Source organism: Arvicanthis niloticus, chromosome 4 (assembly GCF_011762505.2).
Source record: "Arvicanthis niloticus isolate mArvNil1 chromosome 4, mArvNil1.pat.X, whole genome shotgun sequence".
Classification (NCBI taxonomy): Eukaryota; Metazoa; Chordata; class Mammalia; order Rodentia; family Muridae; genus Arvicanthis; species Arvicanthis niloticus.
This window is the reverse complement of record NC_047661.1, coordinates 115,689,741-115,711,423: the sequence shown is the minus strand read 5'-3', so window position 1 is coordinate 115,711,423 and position 21,683 is coordinate 115,689,741. Positions and strand designations below refer to the sequence as shown.

Genomic DNA, 21,683 nt, shown 5'->3' with positions numbered 1-21,683 from the left:
CCATCACCCCATTCCTTTCTCTCTGCCACTAATTCCCAAAGGTACTTCCTGGAAAGCCACTAACCACATTCACCAAGGAATATGGTAGGCCATATTCATCCTCCTTCCTGTCCTCCAATTCCCATCCTGTCTTGAGCAGAAGTCTGCTACAGCGAGGGGGTCTAGCAGATCCTGGTGGCACACCCTCCTGTGAGCCCTCTTGGCTTCTCCCCTGTTAGACCATTCCCATTTCTACCTGTCATCTCTCGATACATAAAACAAGACTTACCTGGGACCCACAGTGGTCAGAGTGGAAACATCTCGAGCCTTTCCCTACTAGGCAACCCACAGTCTCCCCACTCTCTTAAGAACCAGAGAAATCAACAGGAACTAAAATATGAACCACCCAACAGTGACAAAACCAGATATCTGCACCTAAAATTCCAGTCATCAAAGACCCAAAATCCTAGACACCAGCCTAAAACCACAATCAATTACAGCTAGGGCAATACGTCTCCACTGTATCCCAGCAACCCTACTACAGTCAGCCCTGATAAATGTAGTCTAACTGAAACTCAAGACAAGGACTTCAAAAGTCCTTGTAAATGTCTTTAAAAAGGATAAGAAAAATCTATTAATGAAATCTAAGAAAATGCAAACAGTGGAAGGAAATGAGTAAAACAGTTCAAGACATAAAAGTGGAAATAGAATCAATAAAGAAAACCCAAACTGACCAAAAACTGAAAACTAAAATTTTGTTACATGTATAACAGTGTATATTAAGTGAATGTTAGCTGCTTAGTCAATAACAAAGCTACAATTCATATAACTGAAGAGGTTAGGCATGAAGGTCTGAGGAGGGATGGATAATCTGAGGAAGGTAAAAATAGAATAGATAGATGATAGGGGTACTGAAAAGAGAGTCTCTGTGGGTAAGGACACTTGCCATCAAACCTGATGTCTTAGTTTCATTGCTGTGAACAGACATCATGACCATGACAACTCTCATAAAGGAAAACATTTGACTGGGGCTAGCTTACAGTTTCAGAGTTTCAGTCCATGGCAGGACTGAATGGCAAGAAGCATGCCAGCATTCAAGTAGACATGGTGCTGAAGGAGCCAAGAGTTCTCCATCTTGATCCAAAGACAGCCAGAAGACTGTCTTCCACATTGGGCAGAGCCTGAGCATAGGAGACTTCAAAGCCCACCTACACGGTGACACACTTTCTCCAACAAGGTCACACTTCCTCCAACAAGGCCACAGCTCCATAGTGCCATTCCCAATGGTCAAGCATATTCAAATACCAGATTCCACACCCTGCCGCCCACAGGCTTGCTCAAACACATGAGTTTCTGGGGCCATACCTAGCCATGGGATGATGGAAAATACATTTAGTCTAACTTCAAAAGATCCCATAGTCTATAACACTCTTCACAATATTAAATGTTCAAAGTTCAAAGCCTCTTCTGATATTCATGTAATCTTTTAACTGTAGTCCCCTATAAAATCAAAACTAAAAAGTAGGTCACATACTTCTAACATCACAGTATGTGCATTGCCATTCCAAAACATAATAAGGATACAATGAACCAAAGCAAGACCAAAAACAACTGGGCAAACTCCAAACTCTACATCTCCATGTCTGATGTCCAATTCCTTTCAGCATTGTTGACTGCAACACAATTCTTTCTCTTGGACTAGTTCCACCCCTGTTAACAGTTTTTCTTCTCAGGTATCCCTATGCTCTGGCATCTCTAACATTGTGAGGTCTCCTGGGCAACTTCAATTTTATAGCTTCTTGTTCCAGTGTCTGGTATCCACACATGATCTTCTGGGCTCCTCCAAAGTACTTTGGTCACATCTCCAGCTCTGCCCTCTGTAGCACTCGAGGCTCAGGCCAACTCCACTCTACTGCTGCTGCTATTCTTGATCATCTCATGATACTGGCATCTCCAATATGCTGAGGACTTCTGCTGCAACTAGGCTTTCCTTCACGGTGCCAAACCTCAACTTCTTTGCATGACCCCTTTAGTCCTGGGCTGGCAACTACAACTGAGGTTGCACCAATGGCCTTTCAGGGCCTCTCACAATGCCGAGCCTCAACTGCTTTCCATGATACCTTCTTGTCTTCAAACCAGTACCACCTGGGTGATTCTTACCAATTAGCAAGTCCAGCTGTAGCACAAGGTACATCCTTGGCTATCTCTGGAACACAGCTTCTTTGTGCTCTCAGAAAACAATTTCCAGAAAATTTCACTTCATTGATGCTGGTTTCTACTTAATCACCACTAAATGTCTAGCTCCAGCTAACTAGCATTAATTGTACAAGTAACCCCTTCTATTCTTGTCTCTAAAGCTAGTGCCACATGGTCAAAGCTACTGAGTTCTGCAGCTTCCTGGGGCTGAAACTATGTTTCCCCGAACACTTTTCCTAATTACATCAGCCCAGCTCTCTGTTTTCCAATTCCTCCATTGCCTAAGCTTGGCTGTCCTAGACCTTGCTTTATAGACTGACCTTGAATCAGAGATCTACATGCCTCTATCTTCTGAATGCTGGGACTGAAGTTGTGTACCACCATGCCTGGACAAGATCTTTAAGTTCTGGATTGTGGTATCTTCCAGATATAGTCAAGTTGACAAACAAGAATATCCATCACAATCCATCGCTTGTCAATTTGACACATAATCATATCTCCTTATTTCCAAATGAAAGCAATAACCAAGTCATAATAGTGCTTAGGTACAACTGTCTCTTGTTCAAATGCAAACAAGCATACAATAAGCTTAGCCAGGTGGAATCTTGCCCTGAGGTCACCACTCCATTAATCTGTTTATCTCCTTGAACACTGGATTCAGCTCCATTCTACTTCCTGCTGCCCCTTTAATACTTGAATCATACATTTTATATTTAACCTTTCACTTCTTGATTCTTTTCATCATAATGTTCTTCATAAGAGTGACCTTCAGCAACCACCCAACAGAATTTATACCAGGCTGTTTTGAGATTTCCTTTACTAATGCAATTAATCTAAATCTCTTCATCTTAGCCTCAGGCAGACTCTTTGGACAAGGGCAAAAAGCAGTCACATTCTTCACCAAAATACCATAAAAAAGTCTCTGTGCCACATACTAACATTCTCCTCTGAAACCTCTTGAGCCAGACTCCCATGGTTCAAATCTCCCTCAACACCAATATCTTGCATATTCCTACTAAGATTGCCCAGTAAGTCACACTGAAAGCATTTCACTACTTTCCAAATCCAAAGTTCCAAAACCCATAGTCCTCCAAACAATATCATGATTAGGTCTATCAGAGCAATACCACAGTCCCTGGTACCAACTTCTAAGTGCTTTTACCTGTTGAACCATCTTGCTGACTTGAGCGACTATTTTTAAGTTGATGAAGAAAAAGAAAAACAAACTTTCTAACAAGCCTTAGGTAGTCAGTAACTCAAAGCTTATTTTCTCATAACATGATGTGACAGGACTCGTTTCCACTCTAAAGCCCTGGTCCTCTTTCTGTCTTTGACCTTCCCCCACAGCCTTTACAATATGTGCCTGTCTGCCTGCCTCATCCTTTCCTGGCTGTCATCTATTTCTCCATATGTCTTGTTCACTCAGTAGGTATACATTGTACCTGAAACTGAGAGCTGAGGAACAAGGGTTCTTGTCTTCTGTTTGCTGCTGTACTGATGCCTAACACACACCCACACATAAGAGACTCTTAGAATGCAAATGTGAACAAATGAATTAAATCTATCTTTTTTATGAGATTTCCCAGTCTTATAAAATATATAGCATTTCTACATATTTGTAGAACTCTACTCAAGTTGATATTCAAATGAACTGAAGCTGGCATTTCATTTAGGAAATTTAACATTTTAACTTCCATTTGATAACTGTCATCAGCAATTCTGAAATTACGAGCATCTCATCTGGGTAAGTTTAGAAATAGAATTCTGGGTCAGACATCATACATATTTGAAACATTCTTTCTACCTGCCCTTTAGGAATGCAGATAGCAAGTTACACACCCACCTCTGAGCAGGAGTCTCTAACTTTCCACTCTCAACAGTCTCTTAACCATCTATTTTCCCTTTAAAATTCTAAGCTTTCTCTCCAGTCAATGTTCCAAAGCAGGTCAATATAAGAGGTAAAGTAATATTTAAGTACTTTTCCACTTAGCAATTTCACATTACCTGAGCTGAATCAATCACAAAATCATTTACATACCTATGAATTAAAACTTGGAGTAATAAAAGGAGATTGCTTTATAATGTGATACACCTCATTTAATAATTTCTTCATTAAGTGATTCTAATGTGTTTTTATTGGTTACACAACATTTAATGGAATTCAGTATACTGATTGCAAATATACTCTTTCCCTGTTTAATTTGGACTAACAAGAATGAGTTTTATCTTTCTTAACTATATGCACTCTGAGAAAAGGCTTCCTTTGTAATTAAGACAAAACCCTTCCATATCTGTTAAAATTCTAAAGCCATCTAAAGTAAATACATGGCAATAAAATGCTGAGTCAAGATACATATTTTATAAATCTGTGAATCTTATAATTATTCATATGTTTATCAACTTCTTTATTTTTATCTATACACATAAAAAGCCAAGAAATTAATTTTAAGTTGTAATTTTAAGAGTTAAAAGATAATAATATATTTTCTTTAATTCTATAAAGTAAAACCCTCAAAATAATATCATAACAAATAACAAACATGTATAACATACTCTAAAACTCAAATAGTCTTACACTTTCATTTTTATTTATAGCATAGTACTATAAAATAATTTGATATATAATGAGTTTTAGATTTAACATGAAAAAGTCCTTTCTAGAGATATTAATGTAAAACAAGAGTCTAGGGAGGTGACTCTGCAGTTAAGAGCATTTTATGCTCTTGAAGAGGACCTCGGTTCAAGTCCCAGCACCCACATCCACTGGCTCACAACTGCATGTAACTCCAGCCCCAGGGAATCTGATGCCATTCTCTGGCCTCTAGAGGTACCAGTGGACAGACTTATATGGAGGCACTTATTCATATATATAACATAAGAATAAATATTTTTAAATTAATAAAGAAAACTACCAATGGCTAAATAGCAAGCAGAGTAAACTTTTTTGCTACTTTATTTCTAACAAGTGGGTGATATGAAAGGACACCATTCATAAGACAAACACCAACGCATACAAACTGAACTAGTCTCACTGAACTTCACTGTAAAATAGTCATTCTTTCTTGAAAGGGATCACATACATTTGTGTCTGGAAAAATTTAAAACTATTAACTGCAAGCAGAAATGTGGTGTTCACAACAGAAAACTCATGATCATGATGATATATCATGATGATAAAGATAGAGATGTGGGGAGCCAACAGAAGGTGGCTATCATCCTTGCAGCCATCTTGAGCCATATACCCTGACAAGAGACTTGATTACAACAGCCTACAACAGCTGAGCACACTCTGATAACATCTTGTTTTAGATTCCCAGGATCTTCCCTTGGGTGTGTGAGATGTAAAGGTGTGATTTAGAGATAAGACCTAAGGGTGTGACTTAAAGGTATGACTTAGAAGTGTGGCTTAGAAGTGAGACATATAAAAGGCGAGAGGCAGACAGAAGAAATTATTAAGTATTAGGCACTTGGAGTAGACACTTGAGACAGGCAACTAGAATTAGACACTTGTACTTGGATGAGACTCGAGACTAGAACTTGGAAATTGGAGGAACTAGGGACTAGGAACTCAAGACTTGGGACTTGGACTAGGAAGAGAGACTGAAGAATAAACAGGATTGAATCACACTCTGTCTGGTCTCCATTCTTTGAGTCCATCCTCACTCTCTCTCTCTTGCTGAACCTCAACCCGTGGACCAGAGCAGCCTGGGGCAGTGCAGGCTCTAACAATTTAGACCCCAAGGTTTTTGGCAGTGAGGGTTCCAACACTGACAGAGCAGTCTGCAACATTTTGGCCCCCAAATGTGGGCTAGTGCAGTCCACAACATTTTTGGCGCCCAATGTCTATCAGCTCGGGCCACAACAGAGAGAGAGAGAGACAGAGAGAGAGAGAGAGAGAGAGAGAGAGAGAGAGAGAGAGAGAGAATAGATACACACACATATCAAACGAAACAAAGAATCTTTTGTCATTCTAATCAATTTGGAAGCACCACCACTCCCAGCTAAGATTTTAAATTTGATTTAGACCTGAAAGTTGACAATGTAAGGGTGGTATGATAGCTCAGTAAGGAAGGAAAAAAGGAAGGAAGGAAGGAAGGAAGGAAGGAAGGAAGGAAGGGAGGGAGGGAGGGAGGGAAGAAGGATGGACAGATGGACAGAAGGAAGGAAAAAGTAAGGAAGAAAAAAGGAAAGAAGGAAGGACAGACAGATGAATGAAAGGAAGGAAGGACAAATGGACAGAAGGAAGGGAGAGCAAGAGAGAAAGAACACTTATATTTCAACTTAAAGTATGTCTGAGTCATTCTGTCACTTATTTGACAGTTTGTCGTCTTCTCTTTTAGTTTCTCACTAAAAACTCTAGAAAAAGATTCTTAAGGTTGCTTCACCATTTTCCTTCATGTTATCCAAAAATCCAGTACAAATTGCTTACATGTTGACAAAACATTTGCTGCTGTTCCTGTTGTCTGCCTGGCCTTGAAATATATATGTGTGTGTGTGTGTGTGTGTGTGTGTGTGTATGTGTGTGTGTGTGTGTGTGTGTGTGTGTGTGTGTGTGTGTGTGTGTGGTGTGTGTGTGTGTGTGTGTGTGTGTGTATGTGTATATATATATATATATATATATATATATATATATATATATATATTAAACTGACAAAGCTGACCACTGGAACTGTTCTCTTGCTATTTGAAAATATTCAAAAACATTTGCTGCTGTTCCTGTTGTCTGCCTGGCCTTGAGATTATATATATATATATATATATATATATATATATATATATATATATATATATATATATATATGTATCCTATCCAGTAAACTGACAAAGCTGACCACTGGGACTGTTCTTTTGCTATTGGAAAATATTCAAGTAGCTTATGTAACTGGGGTATGTTTCTTCTACTATACTGATTTCTCTAAATGAGGGGAAAGTACTTTTCTCCTTTAATAACTTTTAATGTGTTAAGAGTTCTGAGTTTTTCCCAAATAGAATACCAGATGAATATATTATCTTAGGTAGAACCGATAAAATGTCTTTGGAATAATTAGGAAAACGTAACACCTTGGAAAAATTTTACATTTGGAAATCAAAAGTCTTCCACTTTTCTCTATTCCCTGTATTTATCTTTGGAGGGTGAGCCTATGCACTTGTATGACTATCACTGTGAATATGCTAAGATCATCTATTCATATGGAGCATGTGAATTCCCAAAGCCTCAAAGAGCAGTGAGCCTTACCTGGCCCGTCAGCAATTTTTCCCAGGCACCGAGGAGCTGCACTCAGGAAAGAGGAATGCCTTTTGTTAGCCACCGAACTACGAGGTGGCATGTACTTATGTTTAACTTGGGTCATTTCATATGATTTCTGAACATCATAGCGGCCAGGAGCTGGAAGACTCTAGAAAAAATGTAAAGGATAACCATAAACGTACTGTATATAAAAGATATCCAGGTACAAATTGGATAAATTCCACATGCAGAAAAGCTGGGTCCTCAGGTAATGCTATGTCCAATTTTCTGAGGAACCACCAGACTGATTTCCAGAGTGGTTGCAACATCTTGCAATTCCACCTTCACATAAAACCAGGTACAGTGAAACTAATAGAAGAGAAGGTGGAGAAGAACTTTGAGTACTTAGGCACAGGGGAAAAGTTCCTGAACAGAACACCAAGGGCTTATGCTCTAAGATCAAGAACTGACAAATGGGACCTCATAAAATTGCAAAGCTTCTGTAAGTCAAAGAACATAGTCAATAGGACAAAATGGCAACCAACAGATTGGGAAAAGATCTTTACCAATCCCACATCTGATAGAGGGCTAATATCCAATATATACAAAGAAATCAAGAAATTAGAATCCAGACAACCAAATAACCCTATTAAAAATGGGGTACAGAGCTAAACAATACTATCTTTAGAGTACAATTATAATTCATTATCTAAAATTAAGGTAAACAGAATCAAGAAATGTAAGGTTAGAATATTTTCAAGAGTAGGACTCATGACATTGGTCAGATGCTCATCTACAAATTTAATGATGAATACTGAATTCTATACAGGGATCCAAACAATTTGTATTTTCATCAGCTGCAAAGCTGTCCCTGCCTCACTGCTCTGGCTTACTCTACACAATGAGGCTGATTCTTTCATTTTTAATAGGCTCCAATTAAGTTGGAAAGACCCTGCTCCCATCACTTAATGTTTTAAATGGTATGCAGCTACATTTGCATTTTAATCAACATGAACCACATATTAATTATAAGAATAATTCTAAACTAAAATACAAATGTCATGTACTAGGTGCATAATTAATGCCTTGAAATATTATCTAATTATCTCAATGAAAACTTTAGAAAGAATTCTGCACAAATTATTTTGCATGCTGTATTCTTTTGAAATCTAGTCACTTACCTTATACATGAGAAACCAAAACATTTTGGGGCTGGAGGGATGGCTCAGTGATTAAGAGCAATTGAAGCTCTGCCAGAGGGCCCAAGTTCAAGCCCTGGGACCTGCACAATGCCTTCTAACCATCTGCAACTCCAGTTTGAGGGGATTTGAAACTGACTTTTGGCCTTTCAAGGCAGTAGGCATGCATGTGGTACACAGATCTACGTAAAAGCAAACACCCATACACATAAAGACTAATGATGAATCACTTAAACGGTCTACATTTTAATGACTTAGTGAGATATAACAAAGTGTTTGGTTGAGTGTGGGGTTTAAGTGTCAGTTGCTTCCTGTGTGACACTACAATAACCACTCAGTTTTTGTGATCCTCCATCTATTTCATGAAGTGAAAGCTAATTATTTATATCATGAGATTAGTACAAGTATAAAATAGGTCTAAAAGGTAAAAAAAAATTAAAAGAAAACTGGTACTTGACTATGAAAGTATGTGGATGTAATCTTATTATTCTAGAAAAACTAATTTCAATGCAAGTTAAAACACAAAGCTAACCAGTCAGGGTTCAGACTACTAGGGAATTTTTTTTTTGTGTGTTTTTTTTCCATAGAAGAAAAAATTAAGTTATACTGCCCTGAAAACTTCCTCCCTGCTTGCTTATTAATCTTACTTACCTCATCCTATTTATGTTTAATTTGTATTGTGTCTGAACAAGATTTGTTAAGTACTATCCCAAGATGATGATGACTATAACTAACATGGAACTCTGTGTAATCATAAGAACGGAAGTTATTCTAATACTTTGTGTCCTGAATAAGCACCGTGGTGAGGAAAAAAGTGCAATATAAATAATGCATCCCCCTTGTGGTCTTTTATACTGCACAGGAGACAGGGCAGGAACATGAAGAATAGACAGAATGGACACTCCTCGGGTCTTTCATTTTTGTCCTGTCTCCAGTGTCTTGGTGTCACTAATAGTGTTGTGATATAATATCCTGACCCAAAAACACGAATACAGAGAGAGAGAGAGAGAGAGAGAGAGAGAGAGAGAGAGAGAGAGAGATCCTTAAGGAGAAATAGTTTATTCAGAGTACAGTTCCAGATAACTGTTATTGCTGGAAACCACTGTGGGAACCTGAGGCAACTAGTCACATCCAGTCAAGAAGAGACAGAATAAATGAATGCAAGGTTGGCAGTGCTCAGCTCACTCCCCACTTTTTATTCAGTCCAGGGTCCAGCCCAGGACACAGTGACAACCACAAGAAGGGTGTGTCTTCCTGCTTCTACTAACCCAGTTAAGAAATTGTCACAGACACACAATAGGCAATACTAGTCGAGACAATTCTTTATTGAGATATTGAGATTTCCTTCCCAAGTGATGCTAGTTATGTCAAATTGAAAAAACTCACCACCATAACCAGTATTTGGACCCTGTTCATATATAAATATAAATATATACATACACACATATATATACATACACATGTGCAGTAAAATCTTCCCAACCTAAAAGCTAAAAATAGCTGATTCCCATTTTTCTGATCTCATTTTCTTTTAAAACTAGGACATGAATTTAGGTCATAGGCTTAAAGGATGGCTTTTCAAAGAAACAGAGAACATTAGCATTTCATTCCAGTGAGGAGACCAGCAGAACTAGTGGGTGCTCATCCCAGGAACAACAAACAGAAGCAGAAATGAGAAATCCAAGAGGTCTGATGAAATGAAGCATAAATGCAAAGCAAGGACAAATCAGAGCTGCCTGACTTCCTCATCCAGAAGTCAAGGACCCTACGCAACACTCATCCACTTGATGTCTGTAGAATTCTTAGCACAGCATGCTAAGGTTAGTGACACATCTACCATCACTGTCACAGTCTTCAGTTGGATGACCCTGGATGAAACCCTCAATGATATCCCCACACATATCAGAAAAGAGATGCTGGCAGGACATTGATAGGGAAACCTTCTAATACATTAATTCCCAGCCCCACCCCCAAAAAAGGATAACTCAGAGGAGGTAAGTTGGTAAGCAACATCACAGGAGGTTAAAGTCACTGGCTTCAACCACCTTGCAGGAGAGTGAGTCCACCTGTTGGTATTAAATTCAAATCACTTCATAAACTTTTCATTCAATATTCTCCAGTGGAAAGCCTATGGAAAATTCCTCATATTCAGAACCGTAAAATTTGCTCACTTTACAACCTCAGGTGCCACTTCCTGCCACATCCAAAATCAGAATGTTCTAATTCCAGTGTCTGCTGGACTTTGACATATGAAATTCCGTCTGTCCTGTCCTCAGTGTCTGAAGGTGTACGTGGGCTCTAATTTTCCAACACTGTCATTACCAACACTGACTTAACTATGAAAACTCTCAGCCCAGCTAACAAATTCAATGAGCATCTGATCCATGAGTTATTGTTCATGCTGTAACAAATCAGAAACAAAAACTGGACCTGATTTTTAGCAACAGAGTGATATATATATATATATATATATATATATATATATATATATATATATTAACTAATTAGGTAGGGTGCAGTTTAAAAGTTGGAATCTTATAGGCCATTTTGTAGTGCTATATTTCAAGAGAAAACAGGAAATATCACAAGAACAAATGTCAGTCAGAGTGATTATAATATATATTATATATATTAATATATTATATATTATATATTATATATTATATATTATGTATTATGTATTATGTATTATGTATTATGTATTATGTATTATGTATTATATATTATATATTATATATTATATATTATATATTATATATTATATATTATATATTATATATTATATATTAATACATATTAATATATTATAATATATAATATATTATATTATATATTATATTATATTATAATATAATATATGTTATAATATATATTAATATGTATTATATATATTATTATATAATATATAATATATATTAATATATATTATATATTATTATATGATATATTATTATATATAATATATATTATATTATTTATATATATAATATATAAATAATATATATAATTATATATATTATATATAATATATATAATATATATAATATATTATATATAATCACTCTGACTGACATTTGTTCTATATATATATAAATAATATATATATTATATATATATAATCACTCTGACTGACATTTGTTCTTGTGATATTTCCTGTTTTCTCTTGAAATATAGCACTACAAAATGGCCTATAAGATTCCAACTTTTAAACTGCACCCTACCTAATTAGTTAAGCACAATAAATGCACCTTGACTTGTGAGTTTATTTCCTGATGTAGTTATGTCAATATTCACTTTACCTATGTGTGCAGCTGCACATCTGCAAATAAAATTAGATTGTTCTGGTAAATTTAACCTTTGAAAAATACTGACAGAGACTATTTATTTCTGAATTGCTTTTCATCTGAACACTTGTGTATCAACTTTTAAAACTGGTAACATTTTAATCCTTGTTTAAGGTTATGGGAGAGCTGCAAAGACAAGGAGATTTTATGCACCAAACTCAAGAAGAGAAGGAGTACTTCTGAGCCAGCCAAGATTTCAGGTTGTTTGCTTCTCTGTAGGCATTTACTAGGTCTCAGCAAAGGCCAAAGTGGCTTTGTCAAGGATTAATCTAAGGAAAAGTGGAATTAACAGAGCTTTCCAAGGTCACATAGACAAGAATACAAGAATAAAACCAGGGAAGCTAAAACCACAGCTGATGCTTAAGGTGGAGCATATGAAAATCCACAAGAGAAAAAAAAAAGACTGAGGTCTGAAAAGCAGAGAATATTTCTCCTACAGCTAAGTGGTTCTCAGGATCCACATTATAGCAAAAGTCAAATAGACACTTTGAAGCTGGCTAGTTTTGTGTCAACTTAACATTATCTAGTCATTTAGAAAAAGGGACTCTCTGTTGAGAAAATGCCTCCATAAGACTGGTGTATAGGCAACTCTGTAGTGAATTTTTTAATTAGTGATTGATGTGGGAGTGTCCACTGTGATTCATGCTACCCTTTGGATAGTGGTCCTGGGTACTGAAGGAAGGCAGACTGAACGAGCTGAAAGAGCAAGCAAGCAAGCAGCAGTCATCGATGCCCTCTGCTTCAGTTCCTACCTCCTGGTTCTTGCCTTGAGTTCCTGCCCTGACTTTTAATGGACGACAAGCTGTAAGATGAAACAAACCCTTCCCTCTCCAGGTTGATTTTGGCCGTGTTCTTTCACTACCATGGAAACTTTTATTAAGACAGATGCTAACCTCTTCCTACTGTGGGATCCCGAGCACTTGCTTAGGAGTTCTGGTGGTTTGAATAGGAATGGCCCCATAAACTCATACTTTCAAATACTTGGTCATTAGGGAAGTGTGTCGCTGGGGTTTGTTGGTGTTTCAAATGCTCAAACCAGTGTCTCTCTGCCTTTTCTGTTTCTGGTGATAGTTCTTGTACATATCATGTTTTATCTTTAAATGTTACTCACTATGATGTACACTAAAACTGACTTTATGCTGTTGTACAATGTGTAATTTATTCCAGCTGCCCTTTCATGGCTAAGAGATTTATTAAAATAGTTCGAGATTTCAGGCTAAGATTTCAGCCTAAGTGTCCCAAATACATAATTATAAAAGGCAATTAAAAAAAAAAACTCTGACAAAAGTTTGTCATATTGTGAAGTGACTTAAAAAGACTTCCAGCTTTTAACGAAAGCTCTCAATCAAAATCTTTAGTCAAATATATACAGTGAAAACTGTGTAGGTCATAAATATCCTGAAGTGCGTTTGAATATGCAAAAGGCTTTGATTAAAGCAATTTACCAGTACACTTATCCACATTGCTTAATTGAGGCTTTATACAGAAGACATTCAGATGATAATCAGATCATCTTTGTTAAACACATTACAGATTGTAATTAAGAACATGTTGTCCTTGCTTTCTTTCAGCATGTCTAATATTCATCACGGTAAACACACATCTGTGGAGATGTATGAATTTGAAAACAGTATATCTTACTTTAGACGATGAAAACATTTAAAGACAGAAATGCAATTGTATTGTTAATGATAAACAATAGGCAAAAAACAAAACCCTGGCTTCATTTTGCATGTTCTTTTGGTGCAGGAGATAATAGGTTATATAACTATTCTGTTTTATTAAAGAAACTAGAACTGTGTGCTATCACATGACATATAAGCCTGAGGGGAAAGGGGAAACAAAAAGTGCCCCAGACAGAAGAAATGATGTGATAAAAACCATTGATTCACCCCTCCCCCAACCTCCACCCCTCACCCCCATTCTTTGAGCCCTCTGGAACAAGCCAAGCTGCTCTGTGCAGCTGCAGCTGGCTATACCAGAGGGACCTCCATTCTCTTGCCACCTTTCCTCCAGTCTTCATTGGAGCTGAGGCTCCTGAAATATACAGGCATGTGGGTCCTAGTATACAGACCTGCATGTCCTAAACCATACAGCCCAACGATAACTGTGCAAGACTTGAAAGTGGAAACAGAAGCAATAAAGAAAACACAAATTGAGGGAATCTTTGAGATGGAAAACCTAGAGAGGAGAACAGGAACAACAGATGCCAGCATCATCAACAGAATACAGGAGACTGAAGAGAAAATCTCAGGTGTAGAAGACACAAGAAAAGAAATTCATAAATCAGTCAAAGAAAATGTTAAATCTAAAAAGATTCCTGACATAAAACATCCAGGAAATCTGGGATACCATGAAAAGACCTAACCTAAGAATAATAGGAATAGAAGAAGCTGAAGAGTACCAGCTATGAGGCCCAGAAAATATTCTCACCAAAATCATAGAAGAAAACTTTTCCAACCTAAAGAAAAACATACCTATAAACACACAAGAAGCTCATACAACACCAATTAGACTGAATTGGCAAAGAAAATATTCCTACCACACAATCAAAACACAAAATCTACAGAACAAGAAAAGACTAACATGGCAAGGGGAAAAGACCAGGTAATATAAAAAAGGCAGGCTTATCAGAATTACACCTGACTTCTTAACAGAGACTCCTTATTTATGACAGCCAGGAGCTGAAAACAACCCAGATATCCCTCAACAGAAGAATGGATACAGAAAATGTGTTAGATTTACACAATGAAGTACTACTCAGCTATTAAAAACAATGACTTTACGAAATTTTCAGGCAAATGGATGGAACTAGAAAATATCATCCTAAGTGAGGTAACTCAAGATACAACCCCCCCCCCACACACACACGGTATGTACTCACTATTAGTGGCTATTAGGCCAAAAGCTCTGAATACCCATAATACAACCCACAAAACATATGAGGTTTAAGAAGAAAGAAGGCCAGCATGTAGATGCTTCAAATATACATAGAAGAGGGAAGAAAATAATCACAGGAGAAGGAGGGAGAGATCTGGGAGAGAGGGAGGAGGGGGAGGGGAAAAGTGGGGCAGAATCAGGTATAGGAAGGGACAGGAGAGAAGTACAGAGGGTCAGGAAACTGAATAGAAATATGTAGCAGTGGGAAATGGGAAACTGGGGTTAGTAACTAGAAAGTCCCAGATGCTAGGGAAACAAAAGTCTCCCAGGACCCAACAGGGATGACATTAGCCAAAATACCAAAAAAGGGGGGGATAGAACCTGTAGAGACCACCTCCAATAGATAGGCATGGCCCCCAGTTGAAGTATAGGGCCACCTACGCATCTCAAAGTTTTTAACCCAGAATTGTTTCTGTCTAAATAAAATGCAGGGACAAAAAACAGAGCAGAGACTGAAGGAAAAACCATCCAGAGTCCACCCCACATAGGAATCCATCCCATATACAGACACCAAACCCTGACACTATTGTTGATGCCAAGAAGCTCTTGCTGACAGGAGCCTGGTATGGCTGTCCACTGAGACGTTCTGCCAGCACCTGACTAAAACAGATGCAGATACTCACAGCCAATCATTGGACAGAGCCCAAGGACCCCAATGGAAAAGACAGGGTAAGGACTGCAGGAGGTGAAGGGGATTGCAACCTCATAGGAAGAACAATATCAACTAGACCACCCAGAGTTCCCAGGGACTAAACTACCAATCAAAGGGTATACATGGAGGAATCCATGGTTCCAGCTGCATATGCAGCAGAAGATGGCCTTATCTGGCATCAATGGGAGGGGAGGCCCTTGGTTGTGTGGAGCTTAATGTCCCAGCATAGGTGGATCCTAGAGCAGTGGGGTGGGAGTAGGTGAGTAGGTGAAGGAGCACCCTCATAGACACAAAGAGGAAGGGGGATGAGATGAGGGGTTTGTAAGGGGAAATTGGGAAGTGGGATATCATTTGATATGTAAACAAATAAAATGATTAATAAAATATAGAGATACTAAAACCTAAAAAAAAGCTTATCTTCATAGCTTTTAGAGTTACAATATCTTGGAACCTCTAAAAAACAACAGGTGCCAACATAGACTACTGTACTCAGCAATACTCTCAATCACCACTGATGGAGAAAACAAGGTGTTTTAAGACAAATCCAAATTCAAACAATATCTATCTGTAATCCAGCCCTATAGGAAATACTTGAAGGAAAACTCCAACTCAAGGAGAAAAACTACATCCAAGAAAACATAGGAAATAAGTAATTCCAACAAAATTTATATCAAAAAAGGAACACACACACACATACAAACACCACCAACATCAAAATAACAATAATTAACAATCTCGAGTCATTATTATCTCTCAATATCAAGGGACTCAATTCCCCAATAAAAAGATACAGGTTAACAGAATAGATAAAAAACAGAATCCTTCATTCTACTGCATACAAGAAACACACCTCACACACACACACACACAAAAGCCATTACCTCAGAGTAAAGGGATGAAAAAATGTTTTCCAAGCAAATGGACCCAAGAAGCAAGCTGGAGTAGCCATTCTAATATCTAATAAAGTAGACTTTCAACCAAAATTAATCAAAAACTGCATCATATTGGTACAGAAACATATATGTTGATCAATGAGATTGAATCAAAGACCCAGAAATAAACTCATATACCTATGCACACATGATTTTGATGGAGAAGTAAAAACCACAAAATGGAAAAAAGAATCTTTAACAAATGGTGCTGGTATAACTGGATGTCTACATGCAAATGAATGAAGATAAATCCATATTTATCACCTGCACAGAACTCAAGTCCAAGTGGTTGAAGGACCTCAACATAAAACCAGATACACTAAATCTCATAGAAGAGAAAGTGGGAAATACCCTTGAACATATTGGTACAATAGACAATTTCCTGAAGAGAACGTCAATGGCTCAGGTTTTAAGATCAACAGTTGATAAATGGGACCACGTGAAACTGCAAAGCTTCTGTAAGGCAAAGGATAGGATAGCATACATGTCCAGAAAGGATCTTCACAAACCCTACATCTGACAGAGGGCTAATATCCATAATCTACAAAGAACTCATGAAGTTAGATACCAACAACCCCAATAACCCAATTAAATAATGGGGTACAGAGCTAAACAGAATTTCAACAGATGAAACTCGAATGATCAATGACTGAGAAGCACTTTAAAAAGTGCAAAGTCCTTAGTCATCAGGGAAGTGCAAATCAAAACAACTCTGAGGTTCTATCTTGCACCCATCAGAATGGCTAAGATAAAATACTCAAGAGATACCACATGTTGGAAAGGATATGAAACAAGGGGAACACTTCTTCATTGCTGGTGGGAGTAAACTTATACAACCACTGTGGAAATCAATTTAGCAGTTTCTCGGGAAACTGGGAATAGGTCTACCTCAAGACTCTGCTTCTGGGCCAAGATACCATTCTTGGACATATACCCAAAAGATGCTCCAACATCACTCAAAGACACTTGCTCAAATTTGTTCATAGCAGCTTTATTCATAATAGCCAGGAATTGGAAACAACCTAGATGTTCCTCAATTAAAGAATGGACTTTTAAAAATGAGGTACTTCTACACAATAGAATACTATTCAGCTATTAAAAACAAAGACATTATAAATTTTGCAGGCAAATGGATAGAACTTGAGACTCATCCTGAGTGAAATACCCAGTACCAAAAGGACATGCATGGTATGTATTCACGTGTAAGTAGATATTAGCCACAAAACATAAGTACCATGTGACACTCCACAGACCCAAAGAAGCTAAACAAGAAGGGGGTTACAAGTAAGAAAGGTTGAATCTCATATAGAAGTGGGAATAAAGTAGTCAAAAGATGCAGATGGAGGGAGGGAACTGGAGGTAGACGAGATAAGGAGGGAAATGGAGGTGAGGGGTTCAGGATCAGGTGAAGGGAACAGAGGAGAGATGGCCAGATGGCCATGAAAATGAATGGAAATCTGCAACTGATGGGAGTGAAGAGGTGGCAGGGGGCATCTCTGGGACTAGACAGAGACCTGGGATAAGGGAAGTGCCCAAGGATCAGTGGGGTGATATTAGCTGTGACTCACAACACTGGGGATATGGAATCTGAAGAGGCCACCTCCTGTACCCAGGCAGGAACCCTAGTGGAATGATAGACACATCAACCTACCCACAAAACTTTCAACCAAAAATTTATCTTGTCCATAAGAAATGCAGGCATGGGGGACAAAGCAAAGACTGAGGAAATGGCCAATCAATAACCCTCCCAAAATGAGACTCATCGTATGGGCAAGCACCAATCCCTGACACTATTAATGATACTCTGTTATGCTTGCAGACATGTTGTCCTCTGAGAGGCTCCACCCAGCAGCTGACTCAGACAGATACAGACACCCACAGCCAAACAGTGGATATAGCTTAGGGAGTCTTAAGGAAGAATATAAGAAAGGATTGAGGGCCCAGAAGAACAGAAACTCCACAGGAAGACTAACACAGTCAACTAACCCGGACCCTTGGGGCCCTCAGAGTCTGAACCACCAACCAAAAAACATACACAGGCTGGATCTAGGCTTCGCTCATGTGTAGCAGATGTACAGCTTGGTCTTCATGTGGATCCTGAACGACTGGAGTGGGGGCTATCCCAAAATCTGTTGCCTGTATGTCGGATATGTTCTACTAGCTGGGATGCCTTTTCTGGCCTCGAAGTGCCAGGGTGGGTACTTCCTCTCCCAATGAGGCCCCCACCCTCTAAGAGAAGGAGGGGGGAAGGATTGTGAAAGGGGTGACCAGAAAGGAGACAGCAGGATGTAAAGTGAATAAGGAAAATAATTAAATTGAAAAACAAACAAACAAAAACAAAAAACATTGATTCCACTTCGTTTCTCCAGCATGGCATTTCAGCTTTCCAACTGTCCAATAAACTACTCTTCCTCATCTGTTTGTAGTAGTGATTTCTTCTTTGGCCAGACCTAACATTACAAAGTTGACCTTTCACTCCTTGTCTTTCTCCCATATAAAATCATTTAGATGATAATCCTTATGTCTTTTACCTAATACCATCCTTTTAACCCAAGAAGATCCTGATAGAGGTAAAGCACTACTTCACAACTATAATCACTAAATATTTCTTGAATGATCAGCATGATTAAAGAAAAATGTTTATGTATAAAACATGAAAGGAATATTTAAATAAGCAAATGGGTGGCTCGGCAGGCACTTGCAAGTTATCTTCTAATCTTTATACATGTGTCATGGCATACATACCCATATACATGCACAATAAATTCATAGATAAATAGATACATACATACATATATACATACATACATACATTCATACATACATACATAGGATAGATACATACATACACACATACATAGGATAGATAGATGATAGATAGATAGATAGATAGATAGATAGATAGATAGATAGATAGATAGATAATGGATAGATAGACACATAAATAAATAAGATTTATAAAACTTTTTGTATTTTAAACATGAAGCCAACCTTCTAGAAATTCCTATGATCCTCTACTCTTTATAGGAAAATGTTTCAGAAAACCTTTCCTTAAAATCTTTTCTCCTGCTTGTTTAAAAACAGATTTGCATAAAACTTCAACTCAAGTGGAATCTCTCATGAAGCATGTTGAACATCCTAGCTCTTTAGCTGAAAATTACTGTTATTTATTGTTTATACAAATGTATATACATAAAAATATATTAAACAAATATATTTATTTTATTATTTATTATTTTACTTGTCAGAATAAGAACAATGAAAAGATAAGTTTCTGAATACAATACAAAGTTTTCTCAAAAAAATCTTCCAACTATGCTACAAACACAGAGAAATCATTGTTCTCTTTCCTGAATCTCCAAGTAGGACCTCCAGCATCAGAGGCTCTAACGGCACTCAGCATCTTGGCTTTTCCAAGTTTCCCACGTTCAGATTGTGATCCTCGTACTCAGAATCTCAAGATACTGTCCACAGCTCTTTTCACAACAGTCTCAGGTTCGAAAGGAAGAAGGGAAATGTCAAAAGCAAGGAAGATATTTTACTATATCTTCAGGAACTGACAAGAAATTCAAACTTTTCTGGAGGTCCCATCTAGAAAAGTTTGCTTTCTTTGTTTAAAAACATACCAAGTAAGTACCATCTGCTGCAGGGGAATGAGTGGAATAGTTGTTTACCTTGGTTCCTTGTTCTCACAGACACAGTAGGGAGTTTCCATAGCTAGAAGGAAAAGAACGAATGTGGGCTAATGACCTACAGCTATCAGAAGAGTTCTATGCCTTTAGGGTTATTAGAACAGCAGAACTCAACTTGCTTTTGGTCCTGATCAGGATATTGAGCATCTTGGCAAAACTTTTCCCATAAGGCTGACCGACTTTATTCTCAGTTCTGTGTGTGCCTGGAGGGGCTGGAGACGGTATTTGTATGCACATGTGTGTGGAGGCCAGAGGGAGATGGTATCTGTATGCACATGTGTGTGGAGGCCAGAGGTCTATGTCATCCTTCACACTGACTTTTGAGACAAGCCCTTTGCTGAGCACGGTGCTCAGCCATTTGATGAGACTGGCTGGCAATTCCTAGCAAGCCTCAGGGATTCTACTAAGCACTGAGATTACAAGGGCCCACCTATTCTACGTGGTTTCTAGGATCCCAAACTTAGTAACCATACTTGTACAATGTGCACTCTCCCAACTGAGTCAGTCCCAGAGACCCTATTCTCTCGTTCTTGCTTATCATTTAGATCTTACCTGTCATATGCTCTCAGAAATCACAGATCTTACATTTTTGCTTGGAATAAATAACAAATTTTGATCCTTTTGTTTAATAAAACCCATCACATATATTCATAAAATATACACATAAGGATATACACATGAAACATACATGTAGAGATAAACACATAGGAGTAGGTACATAGATATACACATAGAAATGTACATGTAGGTCTATGTACATGGGGTATATATAGAGAGATATATACATTGGGGATATATAGTCTTTATTGGGAAAGTATCCACTTATCTTATCACTATATCTTCAAAGAAGATCATTGTCCCTGTAAATACTAATCAATAAATTTTAACCAGTAAGTAAACACATGTTAATGAATGAGTCTATAGCAACATGGCACTCATATTTAACCTTGTTCCTTAGTCCCCTATGATAGCAGACCACTAATTCGTGAAAGCAGTTTACACACACACACACGCACACACACACACACACACACACACACAGTGTACAAATGCCTTGCCTGTAAGCAATCTCATATTGAATGTGTGTTCACCTGCTGTTCTCCCTAACAAGGTTCCTGTTTTCAGCACAGGTTAATACAATGTTGACTTCAGCAGCTAAGGACAAGAATGGAGAGATCCAACCAGGCTTCCCTCAGAGAGTAACTCCAAAGAGACATTACACTGAGTCTCTAGGTAGTAAATTCTGATTAACAGTTGATGTGAGATCCATTTTCTCTTTGATCTCATAGAGTAGATTTTTATTTTTGATTACTGCATTTTCATAACTGCCTTTAACATTGGTTTTATAGAAAAGAATGACCATATACAGTCTTCGTCCTCAAATACACTAATCTTACTGAACAAAAACTGAAAGCAGATACCACTAACTAGAGAAAAAGTTTTCTTTTACCTCAGAAGTTGCTTCTTTTATAACATGTAGTGTGATAGGAAGAAAATGACTATAAAAGAGACATAATTATCT

General features: G+C 37.8%; 1 protein-coding gene across 1 annotated transcript in view; it reads right to left on the bottom strand.

Annotated features, from left to right (window-relative positions):
* Positions 1 to 21,683, bottom strand: part of Stpg2 (sperm tail PG-rich repeat containing 2) — a 406,599-nt gene that overhangs the window by 251,713 nt on the left and 133,203 nt on the right. The window contains exon 11 of the mRNA XM_076933306.1: positions 7,412 to 7,571. Coding sequence (XP_076789421.1) covers positions 7,412 to 7,571 — 160 coding nt within the window. The remainder of the gene's footprint in view (positions 1 to 7,411; positions 7,572 to 21,683) is intronic.